The sequence below is a fragment of the Phoenix dactylifera genome, chromosome 2 (genome assembly GCF_051530095.1).
Source record: "Phoenix dactylifera cultivar Ajwa chromosome 2, Ajwa_hap1_PhDact_Kaust_v1.1, whole genome shotgun sequence".
NCBI classification, from domain to species: Eukaryota; Viridiplantae; Streptophyta; class Magnoliopsida; order Arecales; family Arecaceae; genus Phoenix; species Phoenix dactylifera.
In genome coordinates this window covers 11084189-11109217 of record NC_143191.1, presented here as the reverse complement: position 1 = coordinate 11109217, position 25029 = coordinate 11084189, and the positions used below count along the sequence as shown (strand labels likewise).

The window sequence follows — 25029 nt, the reverse complement described above, 5'->3', positions numbered from 1 at the left end:
AATATTATGTTATATTACCAAATATTAATTTACTCTAATAATTTAATATTAATGCTATATTAACATAATATTATTTTATATTACAATAATATTATACTATATCGTATATTTATGTATTAATTTATGTTATATTTTATTATGTTCTGTTGTATAATACTATGCAATGTCCTTTATGGTAATTTTGTCGTACAAAAATACTTTCTCAGTTTGTTTACCAAACACAAAACAAAGTACCACAGCACTTTACGAATGTAGTTACCAAATTGCAAATAGCTTTTTATAACAGCTCTACTTCAGACAGCTCTACTTCCAACAGCTCTACTGCCAACAGCTCCCCCAAACAGGGCCTAAGTATTATCAATTTATAATTAACGACGCTTTAGTGCCCATGCTTGCTAAAGCGTCAATCTATTGCTAAAACCTTATTATCGAATAAGGCGGATGTGCACCTTAACTGCTAGGCTTAACCGCACAAGATGTGCATTGATAGGTTGCGTTGCAACCGTCGCCCATTGAAAGACTTTTAAATGACCTTATGATGCATTTAGTGAAGGCCAAGGCCATACGAGGAGCTGCTATTAGTCGGTTGTATTATCCAACAATAGTTGAATCAAACGCCTATCAAATACCATAATTGGTTATTAATCTAACCATATTCAATTAATATCGAACCATATTCAATTAATAATATAGTAAACAAATTTAAAAAATAAGCAGCATAAAATTTTGCAAGCAATACAAATGTTGAATAAAAACTCATCACTACTACTTCCCATGTTGCTAATTCCGATGTCGGTCATAGCCAGATTGTTATTTATGCAATCTTACATGAATAATGCTATGATGCATCATTTATTAGGTAAAAATTTTCTAAATTTTCGACAGAACTTCATAAAATCAAGTAATGCCACAATAGTGCGACGTCCAGGTGAGTTTTTTTGGTGCAATCAATCGATATTTTTTTTTACTTTTCATTAGAAGCTAACCCATGGTTTTTTTTTTTTTTTTTTTTTTTTGTGGATGAGAAGCCAACCAATGTTTTTGCCGCAAGCATTTTCCCGCGACGGATTTGTATATTCGTGGGGATAATTTGTTATTTGCTTTAAATCCGACCCTACCGAAGAGTCCACTGTTTTTTTTTTGGCATTTTCTTTTTTTTGTTAATATTTGTCTTGCTTCCGTTTTTACTTAACGTTATCAATAATTATTGCTAACCAAAAAAAAAAAACCCTGTCAATTACCAGTTGTCTCCTTATGATTGGAGGAATCTAAAGCCAGACTGCCAGATTCTGACCCCTTTCTCCCTCTCTACCTCCCTCTCTACCTCCCTCTTCTTTCTAACTCCCGCCCAGAGTTGAAAGGGAGGAAGAAAAAAGCTTCCTTCTTTCCTACCTCCGACGATCAAAAACCCCATTTCAATCGAGCTTATCGATCGCCTCCTTCGAACAGAGCTCGATCCCGGCGTGAAAATCTTATCTTTCCCCTCCCGAGAGTGATAGAAGTACCGAAAATCAGCGTTCCAGGTCAAATCCAAGATAAGAACGGTAGGAAACTTGAACGATACGTTAGATAATCCCTAAGGTCTTTATAGATCGGAGAAGAGGAAGGAAGGCTCTTGTTATCTTCTTCTTCTTCTTCTCTCTTGTTTCTTTCTCAATTAAGATTTTTATTCTGTTGTTTAGCCACGGTGATCGATCCAAAGTTACTTCGGCTTCGGATATTTTAAGATTTGTGGATTTGGCAGAGCAAAGTGTTTGTTTTTTGGGCGATTTTTGTTTTTACGTGAGGTTTTATTCAGCTGATCTTCCCATAATAATCTTTGATATTGATACCCATATCTTAAATTAAGCTTGAGATTCGGCTATTGGGCTTCGATTTCAAGCCACACGCTTATGAAGCTCGGATTGCGACTCTTTGATAGGTCAAAATTCTCGAGCTTTCAGCTCAAAAATGTCTTGAACTCTTTTTTTGATTCTATCCTGGTAAAGATCTTGATGTTTGGATTAGATCTTAGTTCCAAAAAAGCCATTTTTCTTTGCGTTTTTGTTAATATTCCGTGGTTACAAGAATTAAACTTTTTAATAGTTCAAAATTCTCGAGCTTTTGGCTCAAGAATATATTGAAATCTTTTTGATCTTATCCTGATAAGGTTCTTTTATGTTTGGATTTAGATCTTAGTTCCAAAAAGTGATGTTTCTGTGCGTTTTTGATAATATTCCTTGGTCACTAGAATCTAACTAAAGTTTGATTCATATCCTCAAATTTAGAACTGCAAAATTGCAACTTGTGGTGAACAAAGATGACCATTGGAGGCCTTTCCCCGGTTGAGAATAAGGGGAGACGAAGTAACAAAGAGATTCTTGATGAGAATGCTCCCCTGCTACCAACCAAACGCGAGGAAGATGGAGGTTTTGATGAGTTTAACGGAGCTTCTTTTTCTGGGGCTGTGTTTAACCTATCGACGACCATTGTGGGAGCTGGAATCATGGCTCTCCCAGCCACCATGAAAGTCGTAGGGCTGGTGCCAGGAATTGCCATGATCATATTCTTTGCTTTCCTAACTGAGGCCTCAATTGAGATGTTGATCAGGTTCAGCCGGGCCAGGAAAACAGCATCCTATGCGGGAGTTATGGGGGATGCATTTGGAAAAGTTGGGAAGGTGCTGCTTCAGATCTGTGTGACCATAAATAATGTGGGTGTGTTGATCGTCTACATGATAATCATTGGTATGACATTCTATGAAAACATTCTCTCTTCCTGTTCTGTCCTGAATATAATTTTGTTGGTTGTTTTTTTTTTATTGCATTGTATAAATTCATGCTGAGATGCTCTATGTTAGTTTTTTTTTTTCTTTTCGGAAATACTTTGCATATTATCGTTTGATATATTCAGATCTTGAAGAAGCCTATGAAAAAAAACAATTTACTTATCCTGAATTGAGGTAGTGAAAGCAATGTTCATGATTTGGATAATGTTGTTGCTATGACGGATGAAAAAATGTCTATTTATTTCACAGTCTCATCAGAAAATTCAGAATTCTGTATACCTTTGATAACTTACTTACATTTTGTAAGTTTCCTTGCCGATGTAACCTGCCTGCAGTCCCATGACCAGTAGATGAATTCAAATATCACATTTTGTAAGTTTCCTTGCTAACATAGCTTGCCTGCAGTCCCATGACCCGTAGACGAATTCAAATATCACATTTTGTAAGTTTCCTTGCTAACATAGCTTGCCTGCAGTCCCATGACCAGTAGACGAATGAGTCATACATGGATATTATGTTATTGTGTGTTAGTACCTTTTTGTGTCATAGGAAATTTGGTTCTTGTTAAATCCCTTCAAGTCTCAATTATCTTTGAGAAGCTACATTATCTTCTCAAACAACATGCTGGCTATTTAGAATGATCATGATACTTCTCGGAATTAGCTGCTATTCTGATATTGTCTTGAAACACTTAAACATATCTTGCGCCAAGTGAAATAATCCTTTTACATAACTTGCTACAAGCAATGCTTAGTGCATTAAGCATGCAACTTCTTCCTTCACTGGTTGCATTGCTTAAGAGAGCAAGAGGATATATTTCTCGAATTGCATCATATTGTTGAATATGGCTTTTGCTTGATACAGCCAATTCAGTTTATAGCATTCAATGATTCTAACATGAAGGATCATATTTTCTTTTTTTCTCTAAGGTGACGTGCTTTCTGGAACATCTTCCAGTGGGGTTCACCATTATGGTGTTTTGGAAGGATGGTTTGGGGAGCACTGGTGGAATGGTCGGTTTTTTCTTCTTCTGGTCACTACTTTAGCAATTTTTGCTCCATTGGCATGTTTCAAGCATATAGGTGAGTGTGACTTGACTACTTAAATCATTGCATGCTATCTTTTGAATCAATTAATCTCTCCAAAGAAGTTAACTATTTGAAATCCCTGTTTGTTATACTGATATTAAGAATTCTGCTGCCTTTCCTGCAGATTCATTAAGACTCACATCTGCTTTATCAGTTGCACTAGCAGTAGTTTTTGTTGTAATTACTGCTGGGATAGCTATTGTAAAATTGCTGAGTGGAAGCATTTCAGTGCCCAAGTTGTTTCCAAGTATACCTAATTTGGCGTCTGTTTGGAACCTTTTCACAGTAGTCCCTGTTCTTGTAACTGCGTATATCTGCCATTACAATGGTATGATCACTCTAAGTATTATATTTGCTACTTTTTCATGACAGATTTGGTACAATGTCTATATTTTGTAAGAATAAGTTTGCCTGCTTAAAGAAAAGTTAGGTTGGTCCAAAGATGTTCCAGAAGTAATGGATACTATATCTGATCAGTTAAAGTGAAAATTTTTGTAATTCTGCAGTTCACACTATAAACAATGAACTTGATGACTCCTCCCAGATCAAGCCCATTGTGTGGACCTCGCTGGTGCTCTGCTCTACTGTCTACATCGCTACAAGCTTCTTTAGTTTCCTCCTCTTTGGTGAATCTATTCTTGATGATGTGCTTGCCAACTTTGACTCCAACCTTGGTATCCCATACAGCTCTCTGCTCAATGATGCTGTCCGCGTGAGCTACGCTGTCCACCTCATGCTTGTGTACCCTATCATCTTCCACGCACTGCGGCTCAACTTGGATGGCCTCCTCTTTCCTTCAGCAAGATCGTTTTCTTCTGACAATCGGAGGTTTGCGCTAATTACAGTGGGGCTTCTCTCAGTCATTTTCCTGGCTGCAAATTTTATTCCCAGCATCTGGGATGCCTTTCAATTCACTGGTGCAACAGCTGCTGTTTGCATTGGATTTATTTTCCCTGCTGCCATTACCCTTAGGTGAGTTCTCATATATAATCATGGCCATATTATTTTTCATGGCATGATCTGGTGATGTAAAACTAGCTATGATTCCATTGAAATAAATGTGATTCTAGCTCTTTTGCTTAAGTTAAAAAAATTAAACATACGAAGGACAGGGAAGTAATAAACTTCTGAAAATCAGTGTTTTAAATCCTAGCAGGATGAGGGCTGCCCCGGCTGTCCCATTAACAGGACCAGGATTCATAAACCCATACACGCTGGAAAGCGGAAGAAAGATGAAAGAAAGAAAGGATGGTAAGGAGAAGAAGAAAAGGCAAAAAAAAAGAAAGGAAGGAAAGAAAAAAGAAAGTAAAGAAAGAAGAAGAGAAATGAAAGGAAGTGAGAAGACAAAGAAAGTAAGGAAGGATGAAAATAAGGAAGAAAAGAAAGAAAGAAGAAGAAAGACAAAAGAATGAAGAAGAAAAGGAAAGAAATGGATGAAAGAAGGAGAAAAAAGGAAAGAAACAAAAAAAGGAAATGAAAGAAAAAAGCGAGAGAGATGCAGGGTACCTACCGAGATGCTCTACCAGGATGGCTGCCGGGATAGGGTAGGACAGTGTGGTCTCCCGAGCCCTGGAGAAACCAGGACACCCACTCTCATGGGATTCAAAAACTTGCTGAAAACTATATTGACACCATGTATTGCTATATATGAATTAATCACTGTTACTACTCATGATTATTTGGGTTAGGAGCTGATGGATAATTTTCAGAACATCTGTTTAGACTTAGGAGTTCTGGATTTATACTATTAACTAATAGTGGTTTATTTCTGGATCTCTACAAGTTCTGTGTTGCTTTATCGATCCATCTATAATCTTGTATCTTTCAAGTTTGATGTGTATACACCAACACCATAACCACAAAATGCACATATGTGTGCATTCATATGTGTTCACTTATAGACCTTTTAAGCATGTTCTGCACCTTATCTTGAGATGTTAAACATTCACAGTGCATGAACACATTCACTGTTTTGCACTCCGAGCCTCTGATGCTTGGGAGATTAGTTTCTTTCCATTGTTTAGCTACTAACTGGGCTCCCAAATTTTACTTGTGATATTTTTTGTCTTATTTCAGGGATCCTCATGGCATAGCAACCAAGTGGGATAAGATCTTATCTGTTTTCATGATCATCCTTGCTGTGCTGTCAAATGCGATAGCTGTATATAGTGATGCCTGCTCTCTTTTCAAGAAGGACAAATCCTTGACTCGATCTTAAGTTCTGTGATCCTTGGTACGTGGAAGTAATGTGCATATGTAGGTTGGTAACATTGGTTATTTGGGCACCAACATATGTGGGCATGGTCTAAGTTTGTTTAGTTCAATAATAGAGGGCATCTCAATATATAAGTTGAGCTACATGCTATGAATGGTATGCAAACGATGTATTGTAAGGCTTGTTACAAAGGGTGAAGTTGGAGTTGGAGAATTGTAAACTATTGGATAAATTGTAACTTGATCGACCTTTGTACTTGGTTATGTACTGGTTGACTGTGTAAACTCCTATTTGTATGCATTATAAAATATATGACTCAAATTATTTGTTCAATAATTAATTGAGATATGAGTTACTATTAGAAAGTCTTATATGTTCCATTTCATTGTTCTGTGCTTGACAGTGTTTTAATGTTAGGGACATGGAGGCAGATAATATGAAACCTAATATGAGCTTCCTACCATTTTACAGAGAAATGTTAATCTGTTGAGAAAATTCTCTACTGATCTGTTTGCTAATCTGTCATACAGCCATTACTTTCCATTTTGCTGGTAGTTGTAAAAGGTTTCATTTCACTAATTGGTGAAGCATTGATAAATAGGCTGGTTTGCCAACGCTTAGAGATGGACTAGTTTTGAAGCTTCTGTGTAGCATGTAATGTATTTCAGAAGGTTTGCCACTTTCTGGATTTTTTTTTTCATGCATTTATTTCTATCACTGTAATAGGAAATGCTTTTAGCCATATAAGAAGGGGGATGAGAAGAGATGAGCTAGTTGGAATTTGGGAAATGTGTGTTAACAAGATTGCTTGTGTCTATTGTGGGTCTTTACTGTTGTAACTGAAGTTGCTGAGAAATTGGAGCAATTGAGCTAGAACTACTGCAATTCAAGTTGCATCAACTCTAGTTTTATTCACCTTTTGGAGCTGAAGAACTTGTATTTTTGCGAGTGCAGCAAAACAAACGCCATGGAAGGGATCGTTGTCGTAAGTAGGAATGCATGCTGTCCAACTTGCAGAATCAAACATACCTTAAGCCCGCTCTCTAGTTTTCCAACCTCTTTCTTAATTTATGCTTCGACAACAATAATACCAGGACTGGATTGCCATGAAATAATAACAGCAAACAAAAGCTCTTTAAAGTTTGTTACCCTTTTAAGAAGTCAAAGAAGATGTTTTGAAGACAATGTTTAGGAGAATGACCCTGAGTTCCATTAGGTTTCAGTTAAGAAAGCTTGGAGAAAAGAAAAAAAAAAAACTAACTGTTTTCCCATCCTAGATGCATCACATAATGTGTTGTGTGATGCATCAAAGATGTAATATGGACAAGCAAATTGTCTTCCAAGATATAATATGGATAATCAAATTGTCTCAGGCTATATGTCCTGTTATAATTAAGATTGAAATTTCTTCAAAATGATAAAATTTATAATATAGATAAAATATTTATGCTCCCTCAAAATTTTTCACGGGTCAGAACTCAGAAGGGAGTTTGGTCTTAGTTGAAAATTTGGTTTTTCTTTCATAAATGAGATTATGCTAATTAGTCATGAGCGTTTGTTTATATATAGGATGAAATGGGGCTCCCTGCCACAGTGGATGGCTTCTTTTTGGAAGCCATTAGCAAAGTTTTTTCTCCCCTCCATAAACCACAACAACATCATTCTCATTATAATCCCAATTATTTGTCATGTATATAGTATACCCCTTACTTGTCACCGAGAGGAGTTGCATGCAATCTGGATAACAATTTATGATGCTGTCACTCTTTTTTAACTTGGCTAATCATATATCTATTGATTTTTACAATTGATAATTTAAAATTTAAGAAACTAATGTATTAAGGCAGTATTTGGTTGCTAGTTAAAGAACAGATAACTTAAAAGTTAAATCTAATTAACTATCCAAATGCCATAAAAAAAATGGTGGATACGTTTATTAGGACAACAGCTCAAAAAAGTGTGTAACTCAATGCAACTAAGCCTTAATCCCAAATTTGTTGGATTAGTTACCCGAATCCTTTTTGTTAGGAATGTATGTTTAGTTTAACATCGCTTATTCGCCGAAAATTTTTTAAGTATTTATATAAGACGAAGAAACCTAAAAAATGTTTTTCGATTAGCTATTTTGAATAAGATTTTGAATTATTATAAATAGTATCCGAGCGGGTTTAATCCATAATCCATCTAAACTATAGGACATCGTAATATTTGTAATTAAATTTAAATAAATTTGAATTTTTAATCGATGAGGATGCCGTAACTCAGTACGTGGGCACCAGAGTGCACGTATTGAGATGGTGATTAGCTATTGCTTATTCGGCTAATAGGGCACAACAAGAGGGCGTATTATCAGCTTTTACCGATCCCGAGTCTGATTTCTTGGTCCCAACTCAATCACACGACGTAGGGTTCCACCGACTCACAGGAGCTCGAGAAAACAAGAACATCGTCACGGAAAAAGGCCATCCGCTCCCTCGCCGCGCTACTTCTCCCCTCTCTCGCTCCTTCCTCCCGATTCTCCGAAACCATGAAGGTCCCCATGGGTCCTCCCCCTCCTCGAAACCCTAACCCTAACCCTAATCCTGCCCCTGAACCCCCGATTGCAGATCAAACCCTTGGCGACGACACGCAGACCAGTGCCCAGGATGGAGCTCGCGCGGAGGAGACCAGTGCGCCGGCCGCGGATTCAGTCCCGGAGGAACCCGAAAAACCTACCGTTAGCCCGGATGATAACCCCGAATCTAATTCCTCGGGATCCCAACCCGGGAAATTGGCAGTTCCTTACTCGATTCCTCCGTGGAGCGAGCCCCCCGGCTACCCTTTCTTCCTCGAGGTCCTCAAGGACGGCACCATCATCGAACAATTCGACGTGTAAGATTCTTTAAATCCATCAATCGATATTTCTTGAATTTTCTATTGTTTTATGTGTAGGAAGTGCTCCATAGGATTCTCCTTGCTTTCCTTCTCAGAGACAAAAAGAAATCTTTTTCTTTGTTACTGTTTCTTTTTTGCTTTCCTTTTCTGGTAATGAAAGTTTTCTATGAGTTTCGAGCAAGAATTCTCTCCCTTGTGAAGGACATTGTCATTATTTACATAAGATGATGATTACCGCTAAGATTAGGTCAAAACAGTGCAGTATATAGCACAATTACGTTTTTGTTAGTTTTGCACAGGACTCGTGACACTGGATTATGAACTTCGAGTTTGCCAACTAGTGAAATAGGAGGAAGTGGAAGCGGTTTTGTAAGGAAATTGGAAAAATAAATGGTTTATGATCCCTAGGTTCTTGCTATGGACTTGGATGTATATCTTTCAGATTATTGACTGCTTTGATCACGTCCCTCTTACTAAGCGAGCGAAGAAACTGTTGAGGGCTTTTCAACATGCTTTGGTGTTTCTAATGTACAAATCATTACCAAGCTATCAGAAGAGCAGTAGCTTCAGTTTTGATTTACTAGTTGAGATAAAATGGTGCATCTCTTTGTAAAGAGAAATGTAAATTAGTGCTTCTCTTCAAGGTTCTGTCTCACAATGCTTTGAGTTGCCATGTACACAAGCTTTTCTGTTTGATCCATTGCTATAACTGGTAGGAGACAAGCCACCCTCTATGTCATGCAGGATAAAGGTGGCCATGGAGTGGTATGATGAGAAAAAGATAAGGGTAAGAATTGTCAGACAAGTGGCTGCTGCTTGCCATATGCTTTGCTCAGTCTTGAAAAGGGGAATGCAATTCATATGACACAGATTATCTGATTACATTGAAATGAAGAACTAAGAACAACAAACTTGAAGAAAATGCCCCAGTTAACTCTATGCTGTAGTGTGTATATATATATGGATGTCTAAATAGTTGTCATAGTGAATGAAGCACAGAGAAGCCAAGAAACTACCAACCACATGAATAACAGAAACACTATTAGTTGCACAATTGTTGATGCATGTTGGACAACCCAAAAGTTGATATCAGGAAGAGAAATCCCATTTCATCAGTGGTACTAGACTTCACTTGAGCCCCTCTAGCTCATCTAAGCATGATTGGTGGTAAGGCAAGATTCAGAGGTAGATCCCTAATGTATGTTTGCGGGAAAATCAAAACCTTCATTGATTCTAGAGTCCTTGTACCGATATAAAGAGACCTCAAGTCTTTCTGAAAATAAAAATGCTGAGGGAGAATATGGCCTGAATTTGACCATGACTCAAAAATGACATATTCTTATACAATCTGAACATGCTATGAGGTGGCCTGTGAACGAACAAGAAAGAGCATGATTAATCTAACAAAATGTATCTACAGGAATTATTATCAAGGGGCCAAAATCAAAATTGAGAAATGCAATGTATGAGAGAAGCTTGGTTCTGCCTACGTATGGGCAGCCTTGGATATGACATCTTATGGAGTCATGTTCTCCATAGAAGGTAAAGTGGATACATTACTTTTTATTGGGGCAAAGGTATCTTAGTAGATCCTACTCTAGCCAATAAGGTATGAGTGAGAATATATGTTTAATTTTGGAAGGCGGCTATTAACTTGTAATATAGTTTCTAGCTAATTCAGACCTTCCCAAAAGGTAGCAAGAGCTGATACAAGGGATCATTTTGATGCTTATATAGCTGTATTCATTTGGAGAACAGATACCATGACATACTTTATAACTATGGCTGGTACAAGTAGGTGAAATGACCACAGCACAAGTGGTGGATTTCATTGATGATGACAATAGGGCTAGGAATTAAATCAGGTTAAGGAGTGTAGTGGAAGAGTGGTGGTGAAGAGGGATACTCTATTCAAAAGATCTTGAACTGCAGGAGCTATGAATGCTGGTGGGGATTAGAAAAGAAAAAGTAAGATATGAAGATGATGGTGGAGGAGAGGCTAGTGCAAATGAAGATGAAGGAACAAGCAATATGATGGAGGATAAAAATGGTAATGAAGATAAAATGAAATTTAAAATAAAAGTAGGATTCTAGGAACCAAAAGCAAAACAAGGCAGAAAATATATTGCTACATTTGCTATTTATGGAAAAGTACTGTAGATTATGTTTTTTAATTAGATAAAAGAGTAAGAAAATACGTTACTCCGTACCTATACCAGACCCCGAACCTTAGACCCCGTACTGGTGCCATACTAGCACTGTGTCGGTACGGTATGCCCTGGAACCATGCCGATAACAAATTACTTCAATAAGAGAATATCGAGAAATTTTTGACCCCCTAAAACTTCCTAATTTATGGACATCTTTTGATACAAGTTCTTTCAACATGCCTTTCCAAGTGCTGGTTTGTGGTGGCTGCTATTGATGTGAGTCCATGGATTTGCTGGACTTATTGTTTCAATGCTGCATACTACATGACATATTTATGTTGAAAAAAGAAATTGCAGATGTCTTGTATATACTTGCTAGTTGCTACTGATATCAGTCACTGTACCTGTTTCCGTTGTTGTTAAAAATGAGTTGAGGAGTTCTATGTGATAATATTGTCGACGTGCACTTTGGTGGAAAAATCTAATATTGATAATCTCCTGTGTTGTTAGTAGTTAAATGGAATGCACAGGCTGCTTCATTTGAAGTGCAATAGTTGATTTCTGTTGACAAATGATATTGGTGCAGGTCTTCCAAAGGGGCCTACATGTTTGGACGCGTAGATCTTTGTGATTTTGTGCTGGAACATCCAACTATTTCTCGATTCCATGCAGGTATATGATGTTTCTAGATCATCATGCTTTTATCAAACTTTCTGGCATTCTTATTTTCAGTTTTATTTCTGATGTTGAAATAGGGATGGTCTGGTTATTCTCATCATTTAGCAGGACATGTATCATTCTGAACCCATTTATTTGGGAACGGGCATGTCAGTCAATTGTCCTGGGAAATGGACTGTTGTTTACATTTTTTAATGAATCTTGCCTGGCTCTGGCTTATATTTTTTTTAAATATCCTGTCAGATTGAAAAACCTGTTGGTCAGTCATTAGAGCAGTTACATTTTGATATTATATATAAATAAATAATAGATGTACGTTAGTTATTTATAGAAGCTTATTGATGTAGAACAGTCCTGAGTATGATTAGTGAAGTGGACTTGAATTAGTTATAGTTTACAATGTATCGATAAAGAATTCGAGATGGCATGTCTTGTTGTCTCCATATTTGATCTTGATGATCTTATTCCAGATGTTTATGAAATTACATGTACCCAAGCTCAATGGTGTCATGTCCTTATTGGAAGTTATAGGTGTAGCTTTGGGAAGACTTATTTAGTTTCCTTTGTTTATCTTGGTGGGTTAGTTAATTAGTAGAACTCCAGCTATAGAATATCTTCTTTATGGTTCACCATGTGTTCAAGGTTTTAGTCTTAGAGATTATAAAATAAGTGTGATAGGCAGATTTCTGCTAGATGTGCATGTTATATAGTTTTGTTTCTATAGCACTATTCTCATCTTTTCTAGTTCTTCTTCAATCATTATTTAGAATGAAATTAGAATCCTTCTAAAAAAATATCAGGATCCCATTTTGTGTTGAACTTAATATTTAAGAAGGAAGGAAAAGAAAGGATTATGCATAATTTATCACAACAGATTTACCGACTTTCATAATATCAATTTTTTTTTAAAAGTCTGCATGAACTTTATATAAAATTTAACTACTAATCACTTACGAGAATCCTAAATATGAACTGTAGATATCTAGGAAAGACTCCTATAACTATTAAAACTTCGATAGATTAAAAATCAGCATAGAAAGTTACATAAGTTTTATGGGTTATGACCATTTTTTGACCACTAAAATAGTTGAATTTGATTATAAAAAAGGCAGACTTTGATATATTAAAACAATGTCTCTAGTACTGGATTGGATGTTCAGATGCAAAGGTTCATAGTTCTGTCCTTTTTGGTCTCAATTGCTAGTGAACTTGGTTGAAACCATGATTGTCAATTTTTAGTTACTGCTAAGATAACATTTCATATCTCTAATGGAAGAACTGATCTTCATATAGCTTCATTTTGGTGATTGTAGTGATGTTTAGCAATAATAAATCAACAAAGTGCTCAGTATAAGATCTTATAATTTGATAGTTGTCCCTTCTAATTGCCTTTGGTATTTTTTTCGGTAGATTAGCTAAAATACTCAGAAGGTAAGTCTGCTATGAGTTAATCAATAGTGCATGATTCTTAGAATCCTTAAAACTATACTTATAAATTCGGGAGAACATTTTGTAGAACTTGTCATTTCTGTTGCATATGTACATGCCTAATAGTCTAATTGGAAATACTATTCTATTTCCTCTTAGGTCATATTTGGTTGGGAATGTCTCATTTGGGTTCCTCTATTTTTGATCAGGGTTTGTAGCTTATATGAATGTTGGAGCCAACTCTTGTCATATTTTTCTCTCTTTTGACTTATCTATTCTACCATGCAATGTGGACTCTCTTGACGTGCACGTGCGTGAGGCATGTCTGTTCATCTGAGTTTCCCCACCCTGCCTTTTTCCATATCGCACATTTGTTCATGTTTCCCCACGTTTCCCCACGTGACATGCATTCATTCACTTGCTTAGAGCATGTGGCTGTCAATTACAAAGTTAAAGTTTCAAGTCCCTGCTCTAGCATGCATTGCATGTGCCACACTCGAGTAATTGATTATGAAAAAGTCTTAGTGCTAGTCCTCTCTCTCTCTCTCTCTCGCACTCGCTCCTCCCTCCCCCTTCCTCTCCCTCTCTATGGCTTAGGGCTCTTATGCGCACTATGTTCAAACTTAGGCATCATTCTTGATTGTAAGCCTTATGAGTATAGATTCTACTTAAAAATCAGAAATGCATTGATGAAGTTATTGTCGATCAATATTAGCTCAGCCCCTTGTAAGGGCATTCATTGAAGTCCTACCTCTGGTAAACATCACAACCTCCTGTTTGCTCTATTTCACAATAATGAATCTAATTCATGTGGTATAAGCATTCTATTTTATTTCTGTAGCTCTTATTACATGACTGATTTTGTCCTGATGACCTGACAGTTCTGCAGTTTAAAAAAGATGGTGAAGCTTTTCTTTATGATCTTGGTAGCACGCATGGCACCTTCATCAACAAAATGCAGGTACCAGTTCATTTGCATGAACAAAAGCTATTATCATAATGGAATGGCATGATTTATTTAAAGTATCACCACAAGAAGAATGTACATTTTACTAGAAAAGTTAATACTCCTGAAACTGTGGCATCACCCAAGTTATTGATTACCGGTGAGGCAACTATTTCATGGTGAAGACTTGCTTGTTTAGTCATCAATTATAAAAATTGACATGCTTCATTTTTCGGAAGAATTGGGAATAAGGCAAAATCTCATGGCTAGATTCTTGGCCAATATGATACTAAAACTTTTCATTGATGCTTTTAATCCCTAGTTGGCAATCAGAGTCCTTATAGATTACTGGTGTTCACATTCTTGAAGCAGGATTAGATTAATAACTTAAAGGCATGCCTTTTCTGGTTGATGTTCTGATACAGATTTAGGTGAAAGAAGAAATCTTATAAAAAATCAACAGGTGTAATTGGAGATGGAGGAAACTGAACAAATACCTCTTATAGGTCAGGTCTAGGAATCATAGAGCTTGGATCACTTTATGGCCTGCTTTCCAGTTTCATAAAACAAAAGAAAAAATGCATTCTGAGGATGATGCAGTTTAGATTTGAGTGAGTTTCAATTTGGTGTTTTCTTTCTTTTCTCTTTATTTTTTTTTTTTTTTGGGGGGGGGGGGGGGGTGGGGGGGTGCGGGGAGGCCATTTTTCTAGTGGGCTTTTGAATCATACTTGTGTAGGAATATCATTTGTAGATTCTCCTCTGGGTGTAGGTTGGTTTAGGAATATTATTAGGATTGCCATTTCTGCAAATTTTGATGGTCTTTGATGTGGTGTCCTATGGGATTATAAAATGTGCTATTTTACGGAAGTGTTTGATTGTTTCTTTTGGTCTTCTAGTTGATCAAGGAGTCCTATTTGATAGAGTCATATGGCATATTGAGCTATAAAACGAGAGGTGATGGTTCTTGCAAAAATAAAGTAATTGAAGACAAGAGACAGATCACATATAATGTCATGAAACAGACATGCATTAAGCTAAAAAGGAAAAATTTGGGTACTGTTAACTTGCACAAAAGGCAATCTACAGCACCGTCTGAGTCTACTGGTGATATGTTATGCCATTAATATTAGTTATATATAAGATACTTCTACTTGTACGGTTACTTGTCCAATCATTTTCACTCACTGTGCTTATTGGATTTCATTTTGTTTTAGGTAAAGAAGAACATATATAAAGCAGTCCATGTTGGTGATGTAATTCGATTTGGCCTGTAAGTAGACTTATTAATGACTGTTATAATGTTCTTTTGCTATGTTAATTGTTCCCCCATTAAATGTAATGTTTATATTTGATGTAGTCTTGCCATTTTAGAAATTTAAACGAACAGAATTAGGCTTTTTGGTTACTGTTGCTCTTTTGTTTCTGGATACCTATTTTCCTTTTTCTCTTGAATGTGTGCTACAATTCTTTTTTGTTTTTTAAAGTAACCATTGAATGGTTTAATGTTCATGATGGAGGTGGTGCGTATGCATTCTGTTAACTGGATAGGATTCGTCAGACATGAGTTATGACATCTCTATGATCAATTGTTCTCTGCTTTTCTAAGATTCTGCTCATAATCAATTTGGGTGTACTATCTAAAAAAGATTAACTAGGCTGATAACTGCACAAGGCTGTACTTTGACAGGATTGTGCATTAGCATTTATGGGGTCCTATAGATAGCTTCAGTTGATCCCAGATGATGTTTCTTTTTCCTAGTACTAGTTCAGTGTCTTTTGATAAGTTTGTTATGGTGTTAGTATACTGTGATTATATTGTGGATGTTGGTATTATTATGGGAAGTTCTATTGAGAAAGGAATTTTTTTTTTTTTTGACTTGCAGTCAGAAATTGAAGTTAGTCTTGCTCAACTTTTAAATTGTCTAGGATGGATTTAATTGATAGCCTGTTATCTTGATCTAAAATTCTTACATTTAATGCTTCAAATTGCTTGTTGTGAATGTTTTTATCTTCAAAGTTGTTATTGATATTCTTCTCTATTGTTTTCAACAGCTCCACACGGTTATATATCTTCCAAGGACCTTCTGAATTAATGCCAGCGGTAAGAGTGGGAAAACACTTCAGTTTGTTTGTAAAATTCATTAGGTGCAATTGGTGACCATAGTGCCTGCTTTGCTTTCTATAATTACAATTCCTATTGATGATGTCAATGATTAAAGCAGCTTATGTCAATTTTTTCCGTGAAAGATAATCTTTGGCTATATTTAGTTGCCTTGAGTGCTGTAATATTCTCAGCTGCCAAAACTCAATATTGTATTAATGCATTATGGCAAGCATATTTGGCACTTAATCCTGGGTGATTGAATTATCTTTTCTTTCAAACAGTTGGTGCTGATATAATACTGCTAAAGCTCATACATTGCTGGTTAACATGTAATAGGAAGGTGATTTGGATAAAATACGAAGTGCTAAGATTCAAGAAGAGATGCTTGATCGTGAAGCTTCGCTTTTACGTGCAAGGGTTGAAGCTTCTCTTGCAGATGGCATTTCATGGGGAATGGCTGAGGATGCAATCGAAGAAGCTGCGGAGGTGTGAGTTGTTCTATTTGCTTTCACTGTATTATTGCTATTGTTCATGTATAGTGCAGTAGTGTATACCATGAGTTGCTGATTGTCATTTTCCCTTGTTCTTTTTTGTCATGCCTTCTTTTAAAAAGTGGTGTTTTATATTTCTGAACTATTTACTACTATTTTAATCTCCATTTTTCATCACATCTGAAATACATCACTGGCTGGAGTATGTTATATTCTGAACAATGTTATGATCAACTGAATGTGTGGTCGTCTTCTAGAATGGTTCAGATGAAGTAACATGGCAAACATACAAAGGGCAGCTTACTGAGAGGCAAGAAAAGACTCGTGGAAAAATCATAAAAAGATTGGAAAAGGCAAGTACAAATTCTTTTGTCATCCAACACTATTCCTTGACTGTTTCTTTCATCTAGAGATTGCCTTGAGCTGCATTTATTTTTCTCTAATGCATACATATCTCTCCACTAAAGCTAACATTATCTGGATTCTTCACTCAATGTTGATATGATAAGATTGAATTTTAATATTTCTTTAGTGGGTAACACTTGAAATTTCTTTTGCTGGGCATCATTAGTTTAAAGGTTTTCTCTGTAGTCCCCTCCTCAGATGGGAAAAATACCAGGTTGTTTTTGTTGCTGTAGGATAAAACTGAGGTGATTTCTTCCCCGAAATATGTATATCACTCTTCATATGCACTATGATCATGCTGATTTGAGTTATTTTTCACATTGAATCCACATGCAATTTGTAATTATCAATGATTTAAGTACCATACTGTATTGGTCTGTACCAGCCATACCGTACTGGACTGATGGACTGGTACTTGGGACACCCTTTGTAGTGGTATGAAAGAAAATGATAAGGATAATGGTGCTGGCTTCTATGTCAGCACCAACTGCCATACAGTGTGGATATGATACAGTATGGCATGTACTGCTACCACATGGACTAGTACTCGATTGGTATGGGTACTGGTACCAAGATTCTAAACCTTGGATTCAATTCAGTAAGAGCCATTTGAGGGATCTGTTTGTTTTTTCATATCAAAATCCATATTTCCTGAATGATTTTCTGTTTATATAAATCAGCCAAAAAGCTCATGGATCATGGTTTCTCTTGAATTCTTTAGCAAATTCACTAGGTCATGCTTATGTCACTTATAGAGGTCGGTATTCCCCATATTTTCTTTGAAACTCAAAACACTTTAGAAGAGAAGAAAACATTATTTTAGCTAATTTAATTTGGACAGGATGAGTCTGCTCAAGTATAACCTACTTAAACTATCTTAGTTTGCTTGTTAAAGCTGGAAAACATTTATTGCTTTTTTAGGTTACCTCCATTACTTAAATATATAAAATATGAGTAAGGTAGATTTAAATTGAAAAATAAGTAATCATCAAATCCATTACCAATTAACAAATTAAGCTGATGACTATCAGTTTTGGGGGCTTATGAGAAACTGGGAAGCAGTTACATGATAGGACATGAGGGTCCCGAAGGTGATCCACCTTGTTGTAACTATGCAGGAACCACCACCACCACTACTTGCATTTACTACTGCTACTACTATTAACTAAGATTACTGCTGCTACTGCTGCCAGTAATAACGAATGAAGAATGTGGACTTTACCCAGAAGGTAACCTCTTCAGTGATTATTATGCAGATGTCTGATGTACGTTCCAGCTAGATCATATGGTCAACTATGAAGACTTTTTACATTTTCTTTTCTCAGTGGACATCCCTTTAATAGACTTGTTTTATCTGATGATCAAACCTTCATAATATTGTACATGATAAACATTGGCAAATGGCAATCCAATCCAACTTCTTGTTCCTTCTTCTTAGTTCTGGATATCAATTATAAGCACCTTCATCAAATCACGGGATAAGGTTTCTTTAATTTAGTCCTATTCTCTCATTTTTGCTCACCCCATTATTTTTTTAGCTGATTATAGTCCAGTGGCCCTTTCCAACCCATCTGCATATTTTTGCAAGACTTATCTTGGATGCTTATGCGATATACTTTCAATGACAATCAGTTCGAGACCTTAATGCAACCAAAGGGCTTAGTAAGCTTAAAATGAAGTTGAAATATAGATTGTTATGGAATGAAAAATGAAGTTGCAATATAGATTATGTTATTCTAAACAATATGTTTTCCAAAGTGAATAATAATTAACGATTCTCTTGAGCAATGTGTGTGCAATATTATTAGTTTCTTGAATTAGTTACTGTATTTGTTCTGTATTTTATTGTTTGCATCTGCACATATTTGATATTTCTTAGACATCATAAGCATACCTTTGGTTTCAACATTTGGAGTGACATTAAATCAACCATCTTGTTTTTTTTTTCATTGCTCAAATCCATTTTTTACAATCATTTTCGTGGTACAGGTTACAAACATGAGGAAAGAGATAGATGCTATTCGCGCAAAAGACATTGCTCAGGGAGGCCTAACTCAAGGTCAACAAACACAGATTGCTCGAAATGAACAGAGAATATCACAGGTCATTAATATCTTTGGAATGTCAAAACCATTTCTGTCACTTCACTAAAATAGGTTTTCTCAAATTATGAAGACGACTAACTGTTATATGTTCAGATTATGGAGGAGTTGGAGAGCTTGGAAGAGACTTTGAATGAGAGCATTCAAGAAAGTATTGGTGCACGTGCTGGAAAGGTAGTCCGTGACAGGAAGAAAGGAAATGTTGAGGATGAAGATGACAAGTTGAGGTAATTAATGATGATCTGTATCCTATTTCTATTATGGAACATTGATGGATTATCAATATATATGAGTTTATTCATGCCTTTCAATTAGTATCACACTCATATTTTCTTTATGTATATTTCTCTCATGAGTCGAATTGTTTGGAAAGATACGTGGAGAATGACATGAAATTTTTCATGTTGATGGGAAGTTCTCTTGGTAGAAAAGGTTATTTCATTAAATTGCAACCGGAGATTTAATGTGCTTTTGTTTCTAATTGATATGTGCAACACTTAATCGTGGAGGTTGACTTTTAGTATCATCTGATACATTTTTAATGAGAAACAATTTAGTGTGGTTATCCATATACCCATGCTATATGAATGGGGGTTCAGAAAATGGGTTCAACGTCCAATTATGAAACCCTTGGAAGAAGAGGATGATTCGAAATATAGCTGCTACGCCAAAACTGGGCGCAAAGAACCAACTAGATTGACCCAGTGGATAAATCAGGAATACAGAAACAAAAACAACAATTGGAGCAGAGAATGCGATTGTTCCTTCTATTTTAGTTTAGTATAGTTTTCATTTCCTCATTAGTACTTGTTTATAGACTGGCCGGTTGGTTGGTCCAAAAGTATTACCACATGTTCACAAGAAAGATGAAGACGACAACTTTTTTTGAGGCAGCCTTATGCAAGGGACCGTATATGGGCTTTATTTAGTTTTTTTTTTTTTTGGATTAAAAGTAGGCATAAACAAAGTTATAAAAGGCTTCTTGTTTTCTAATGCAGCTAAGAAGTTTTCTTGGGTAAAAACTCTCTTGTAAACTTTAGTGATATATCTAGGCAGATGGTAAAATTTACTGGTTATTTGAATGCATATTGGTAAATTTTCTCTCTTTCATATTTGGCAGGAGTCCTAATTGGACACTAATTTGCATAGTTATTATGTTGATTGGATAGAATAAAAGAGGGAAAAATGGTTACAAAGTTTAAGAGTGAAGAAAAAATTGTTAGAAGTTTATAAATGCTGGATCTGGTCCCTAAATTGATGCTTTAATCAGCGTTCAGTTGTCAGCCTTAGCTAATTAATGCTGAGGTAAAGATACTGGATGTCCAGTGATGGAGCCTGTAATTATTCTGCTGTTCTGGTTGCATTTTTTACTTTCTTCCTTCCTTTTTCTAAAGAATTTCACGATAAGCATTATATATGGTTTTTTTTTTTGATTAAATTTTCTTCATACTAAGCATGCAAAACACATGCACAGTTAACCAAAGCAACAGATAAGGATGATATCTGTGTTTTGCCCGTGTGTTTAAAATGTTTTATAAGAATTAAACTATTTTTCTCTTAATTTGAATGGTATTTTATTTCTTATCATATCACTAATTGAAGGTCTGTCTTTATCATATGTTTTAATTAGTTATAAACAAAGATGCCTCCTACTCAATTACTTGGCTGTTACATTTAATATAAATTGCTATGTACAAGTAATCTTAAAAACAAGGGCTTGTAAGATGCTTAGGTCATACCTGCACTAATTATCATAGCTCTACTCATGAAGTCCTTTCTGACTTTGTTTGGCTTTATAAATTCTGCCACTATACATTCCTATTGGAGATCATGGCCTTTGTTAACATAAGTATTTTGAATTTTCTATTATTGATGGCAACTGCACTTTGGTTCCCTCAAGTCCTTTTTGTATCTTCTGTGCAAACATATTCCCCTCAAACCGGTGCTCATCTTTAATGGAACCATATCATTGCAATGAGTTTGACATCATTTTCAGGCTCTTCTTGTTCATGCTTGCACATCTATAATGACGAACCCCTTATAGGCAAGCTGCAAGCTTGCTCGGAGCGCACATATGTGGAAAGACTCAGATCAGATTTCTTCATGCTTTTAAGCTCATAATCTCATGGCAAAAAAAGATTACTATGTTTTAATATAAGCAGAAAAGCTATAGATAAATATCTAATAGGATATAAAAAAAGGGTCTTGATGTTGAATCTGTCTAATTTATATAAACAAGCAGGAAGATGTTAGTTTGTGCTTTGGAATGCTATTTTTTTAGAGACCTTAGTAAAGCTATGCAAGGACCCACTGATGTCAGGTTCATAGACCAATGGTTTGAAAGAGCTCTGTAATTTCGTTGTTGTTTCAATCTAGTTAGATATTTGATTTTAATAATCATAACCTGCTGGAAAGGACTGGTCAAAGGCATGTTACACTGTATTTACTTATTAAAGCATCTTTGCATCATGCAGTGATGATGATGAGTTCTATGACCGGACAAAGAAGAAGCCTTCTGCTCGAAAATCTGGCGAAGAGAAGTCAGTTGAAACAGCCGATACTCTTCTCGACAAAAAGGAAGCCATTATTAATGAAATGGAGAAGATGAAAGAATTGCTTGCAAAAGAGAGAGAGAAACTGGAGCCAAACAATGAGAACAATACAGAAGCTGCAGATGACCTTGACACATACATGAGTGGGTTGTCATCTCAACTAGGTGAGGATCTTCACATGCATTTGTCAAAATTTTCTTTTTCAGTTGTAATTTAAGGGATGTATTGGTTTTTACTTCAAGCTATGCTGTTATTCCTATCTATTTTCGATTGTTGATTCTGTATTATGCTTGGTGGTTTATCGAGCTGTCATAATTTTTTCATGTTGTTATTACGGTAATTTTTTTTGTTTAAAAGTTATGTGCACCATTTGTAATGTGGTTATCAATCTGTCAAAAATTTTCATGTTATTACTATAGTTTTTGTTTGAAGTCATTTGCACAATTGATAATGTGATTATGGCATATTGAAATTCTTGATGACAAGTCACTTTAGGCAAATTCTACTGGTTATGTTTCTAGATTTTTGTCTATTATTCAAATATATATGCATAATTAAATGGTTTGTATAAGTATACATCTATAGACAGAAGCTTGCGTGACTTGAAATACATCCACAAATGTTTTATTTATTTGTGTGCAGAGTGAGGAAAGTTTGGAGGAATTGTTTTTTTCTTCTTGTTTTTGTGAGGGGGGTGTCTGTCAGTGTTGGAGCAGGCATGAATGCCCACATAGAATTTCTATGCAGGCTTCATGGTCTTCTATCTTTGGTAGCTTTTGATGAATCGCACCCACCTGCTTGTGTCATCTTTGGTTTCTCTTGATCAATTGCACCCACCTGTTGGCATTCTTGCATCCCAGAAATTTTGATGACATTCATGTGATATCTTCTTAGAGTTTTTTGGTAGAATTTGTTTTTCTACTTGCATTGCCATTTTCTAAATCTAACTGTTTTTCTTGCATGCAAGTGCTAGAGCGAAATATTGACTGTTTTAGTGTTTGCATGTTTGACTTGTCAATTTTGGTAGCATCTTTCTGCATAAATGCAAGTTTCAAGTGTGCAAGTACAATATTGAGGACTTCACTTGGTGATGGCACGTAGATCTGCATAAATGTATTTAACTGTTAACAATTTTTTTTTGTCCTTGTGTGCTAGTGCGTGACAAAGTCATACAAATGCAGAAGGAACTGTCTGATCTTCAAACCGAGTTGGACAAGATAATGTATTTGCTGAGAATTGCTGATCCAATGGGAGAAGCTGCTCGGAAAAGAGATGTGAAAGCACAAGTACCCGAGTCCAAACCAAGTACTAACATCCTGAAACAACCTTCGTCTGCACAAAAGCAGGTCATTGTGCCTAAAAAGCCTTCAACAGGTTCCCAGCCTGAGGAAACTTCCCATTCCACACAAGCTGTGCAGCATGCTGAAGAAGGTAAAGATGCTTGCAAAGAGGAAAGTAATGGAGCACCTGCATTCGCCTCCATGAAACCTCAGTGGCTTGGTGCCAAAAGGGACATGGAACCAGAGGAGAACAAGATAGTGGAAGCTCCTTTAGATGAGTCAGACAATTTTATTGATTACAAAGACAGGAAAAAGGCTCTTGCCTCAGTTGATGATGGTCAGGAGATTGAACGTGCAGCTCCTGGTCTTATTATAAGGAAACGCAAGCCCATTGATGAGCCTGGAGTCACCGTTGATAAAGCTCCTAAAGTGGATGGATTGCCGTCATCTGACACATCGGCTGCTGATGCTGTGGCTCTGCTGCTGAAGCACAAACGGGGGTACTTTGCTATAGATGATGGACATCAAAACCATCAATCGGAAAGTGAAGGTCAAGCGGGGAAGGAGGTGTCGCAGCCCAAACGGGTGCTTGGACCTTCAAGACCTACATTTCTTGACAGCAGTCCAGATTATGAATCATGGATGCCTCCGGAAGGTAATACAGAATATTTATGAACAAAGTTATTATAACGGGAAATGTACTGCACCCCCCCCCCCCCCCCCCCCCCCCCCCCCCCCCCCACCTTTTCTTTCCTCTGTGTGTGTGTGTGTGTGTGTGTCTCCTTCTGATGACATTGAATTTCTGCAGGACAAACTGGTGATGGACGCACCTCATTGAATGACCGCTTGGGTTATTGATGAATGGTATTTCAATGTAAGCGCAGCTTGAACTACTCCACTTTATTAAATTCTAATCCCCTGATAATTGCCCATGTTCCTTGTGATACAGGCAATGAAGATCTTTGCAATGTTTCCTCTTAACGTTGGAATTGTTATTGAAGAAACGAGCATCCCGATGAAAGCAGCTTTGGATAGCGGATCAGCTTTTGGATGATGCCATGAAAGTGAGCCTTGACTGCAAATATGGCCTTCAAAGATCTGGCCCGCTGATGCTATTATGTATAATATGGTGCAAGCTCTCCCTATACCCTATGGTTAGGGTCAATGCCTCATTAAATTTAGCATTAATCTGTTTGGCGGATGGATGACTCATAATCTCTGCCAGATTTTGGCTTAAAGATTATGTTCCTGCAGCAAGTACGAAATCAACGATCTGTCGGCAAAGTTAATGCTGATTGAGAGTGTACGTGAACCCGTAAATTGTAATTAGAATTGTAAATTGACCTTTTCTTGGCCCTGTGGGCTTTGAATGCGGGCCCAGGTTTACTTCATACTAGTGCTAACGATTGTGGATCAGTAGATGTTCAGGGCCCTTGTAGGGCTGAATATCCGCATTTGTTTCCACTTTAGTAGAGGAATATGGATGAGAATATTAATTGAGTGCTAAAATTTCTACTCTGTATGTGTTTAATCAGATGTGGATACAAATTAGATAGTGATATTAGGGATGTTAATATGGATATATCCTTGATAGCTAAACTGATCCCATCGTATGGAAGTTACGTTAAATTAAATATTATATTAGTATTGTCACTCATTATTTTAGAGTTCACAAGAGTAATATAAGACTAATAAAAATTGCAAACAAGATCCTGGATATATTTTTGGAAAGATGTGAATGCATATAAAATTTGCATCCGAAGTTGGATAGCTTCTGGCATGGAAGTAAGTCGGGACTTAAAGGTGGACTGAGAGGTTCAAGGAATGGACGCTACTATCTGGGTCATCTACAACGTTGGCTCTTTTAAGTGGGATAAACATTTTGTATATGATGCAGGAAAACAGAACGTCTTGTACCTTGGTTTATCACTCTGTTACCAACCTGCTGC

At 36.5% G+C, this 25029-nt stretch overlaps 2 protein-coding genes across 7 annotated transcripts; both read left to right on the top strand.

The window, feature by feature from the left end:
* Positions 1-1281: 1281 nt before the first annotated feature.
* Positions 1282-6406, top strand: LOC103706596 (amino acid transporter AVT6A). Its single transcript, XM_008790746.5, has 6 exons — positions 1282-1544; positions 2268-2726; positions 3697-3849; positions 3980-4183; positions 4362-4827; positions 5932-6406. Exons 2-6 carry the CDS (start codon positions 2300-2302, stop codon positions 6071-6073), a joined length of 1392 nt encoding a protein of 463 aa, XP_008788968.3. The 5' UTR covers positions 1282-1544; positions 2268-2299; the 3' UTR covers positions 6074-6406.
* Positions 6407-8405: 1999 nt separating this feature from the next.
* LOC103706595 (SMAD/FHA domain-containing protein) lies at positions 8406-24598 on the top strand. Of its 6 annotated transcripts, none has more exons than XR_016399117.1 (14): positions 8406-8941; positions 11681-11766; positions 14090-14161; positions 15361-15416; positions 16199-16247; positions 16587-16736; positions 16999-17094; positions 19136-19249; positions 19345-19475; positions 21723-21964; positions 22956-23735; positions 23889-23954; positions 24030-24438; positions 24520-24598. XR_016399117.1 is itself a non-coding variant. In XM_039132167.3 (13 exons), exons 1-12 carry the CDS (start codon positions 8598-8600, stop codon positions 23936-23938), a joined length of 2178 nt encoding a protein of 725 aa, XP_038988095.2. In that variant the 5' UTR covers positions 8410-8597; the 3' UTR covers positions 23939-23954; positions 24030-24598. The 6 variants fall into 6 exon arrangements, 3 of the variants coding, with proteins under 3 accessions (XP_038988095.2, XP_038988097.2, XP_088571423.1); XR_016399115.1 differs by having other exon boundaries at positions 8410-8941; positions 14082-14161; XR_016399116.1 differs by having other exon boundaries at positions 8414-8941; positions 14082-14161; positions 23889-23944.
* The last annotated feature ends 431 nt before the right edge of the window (positions 24599-25029 follow it).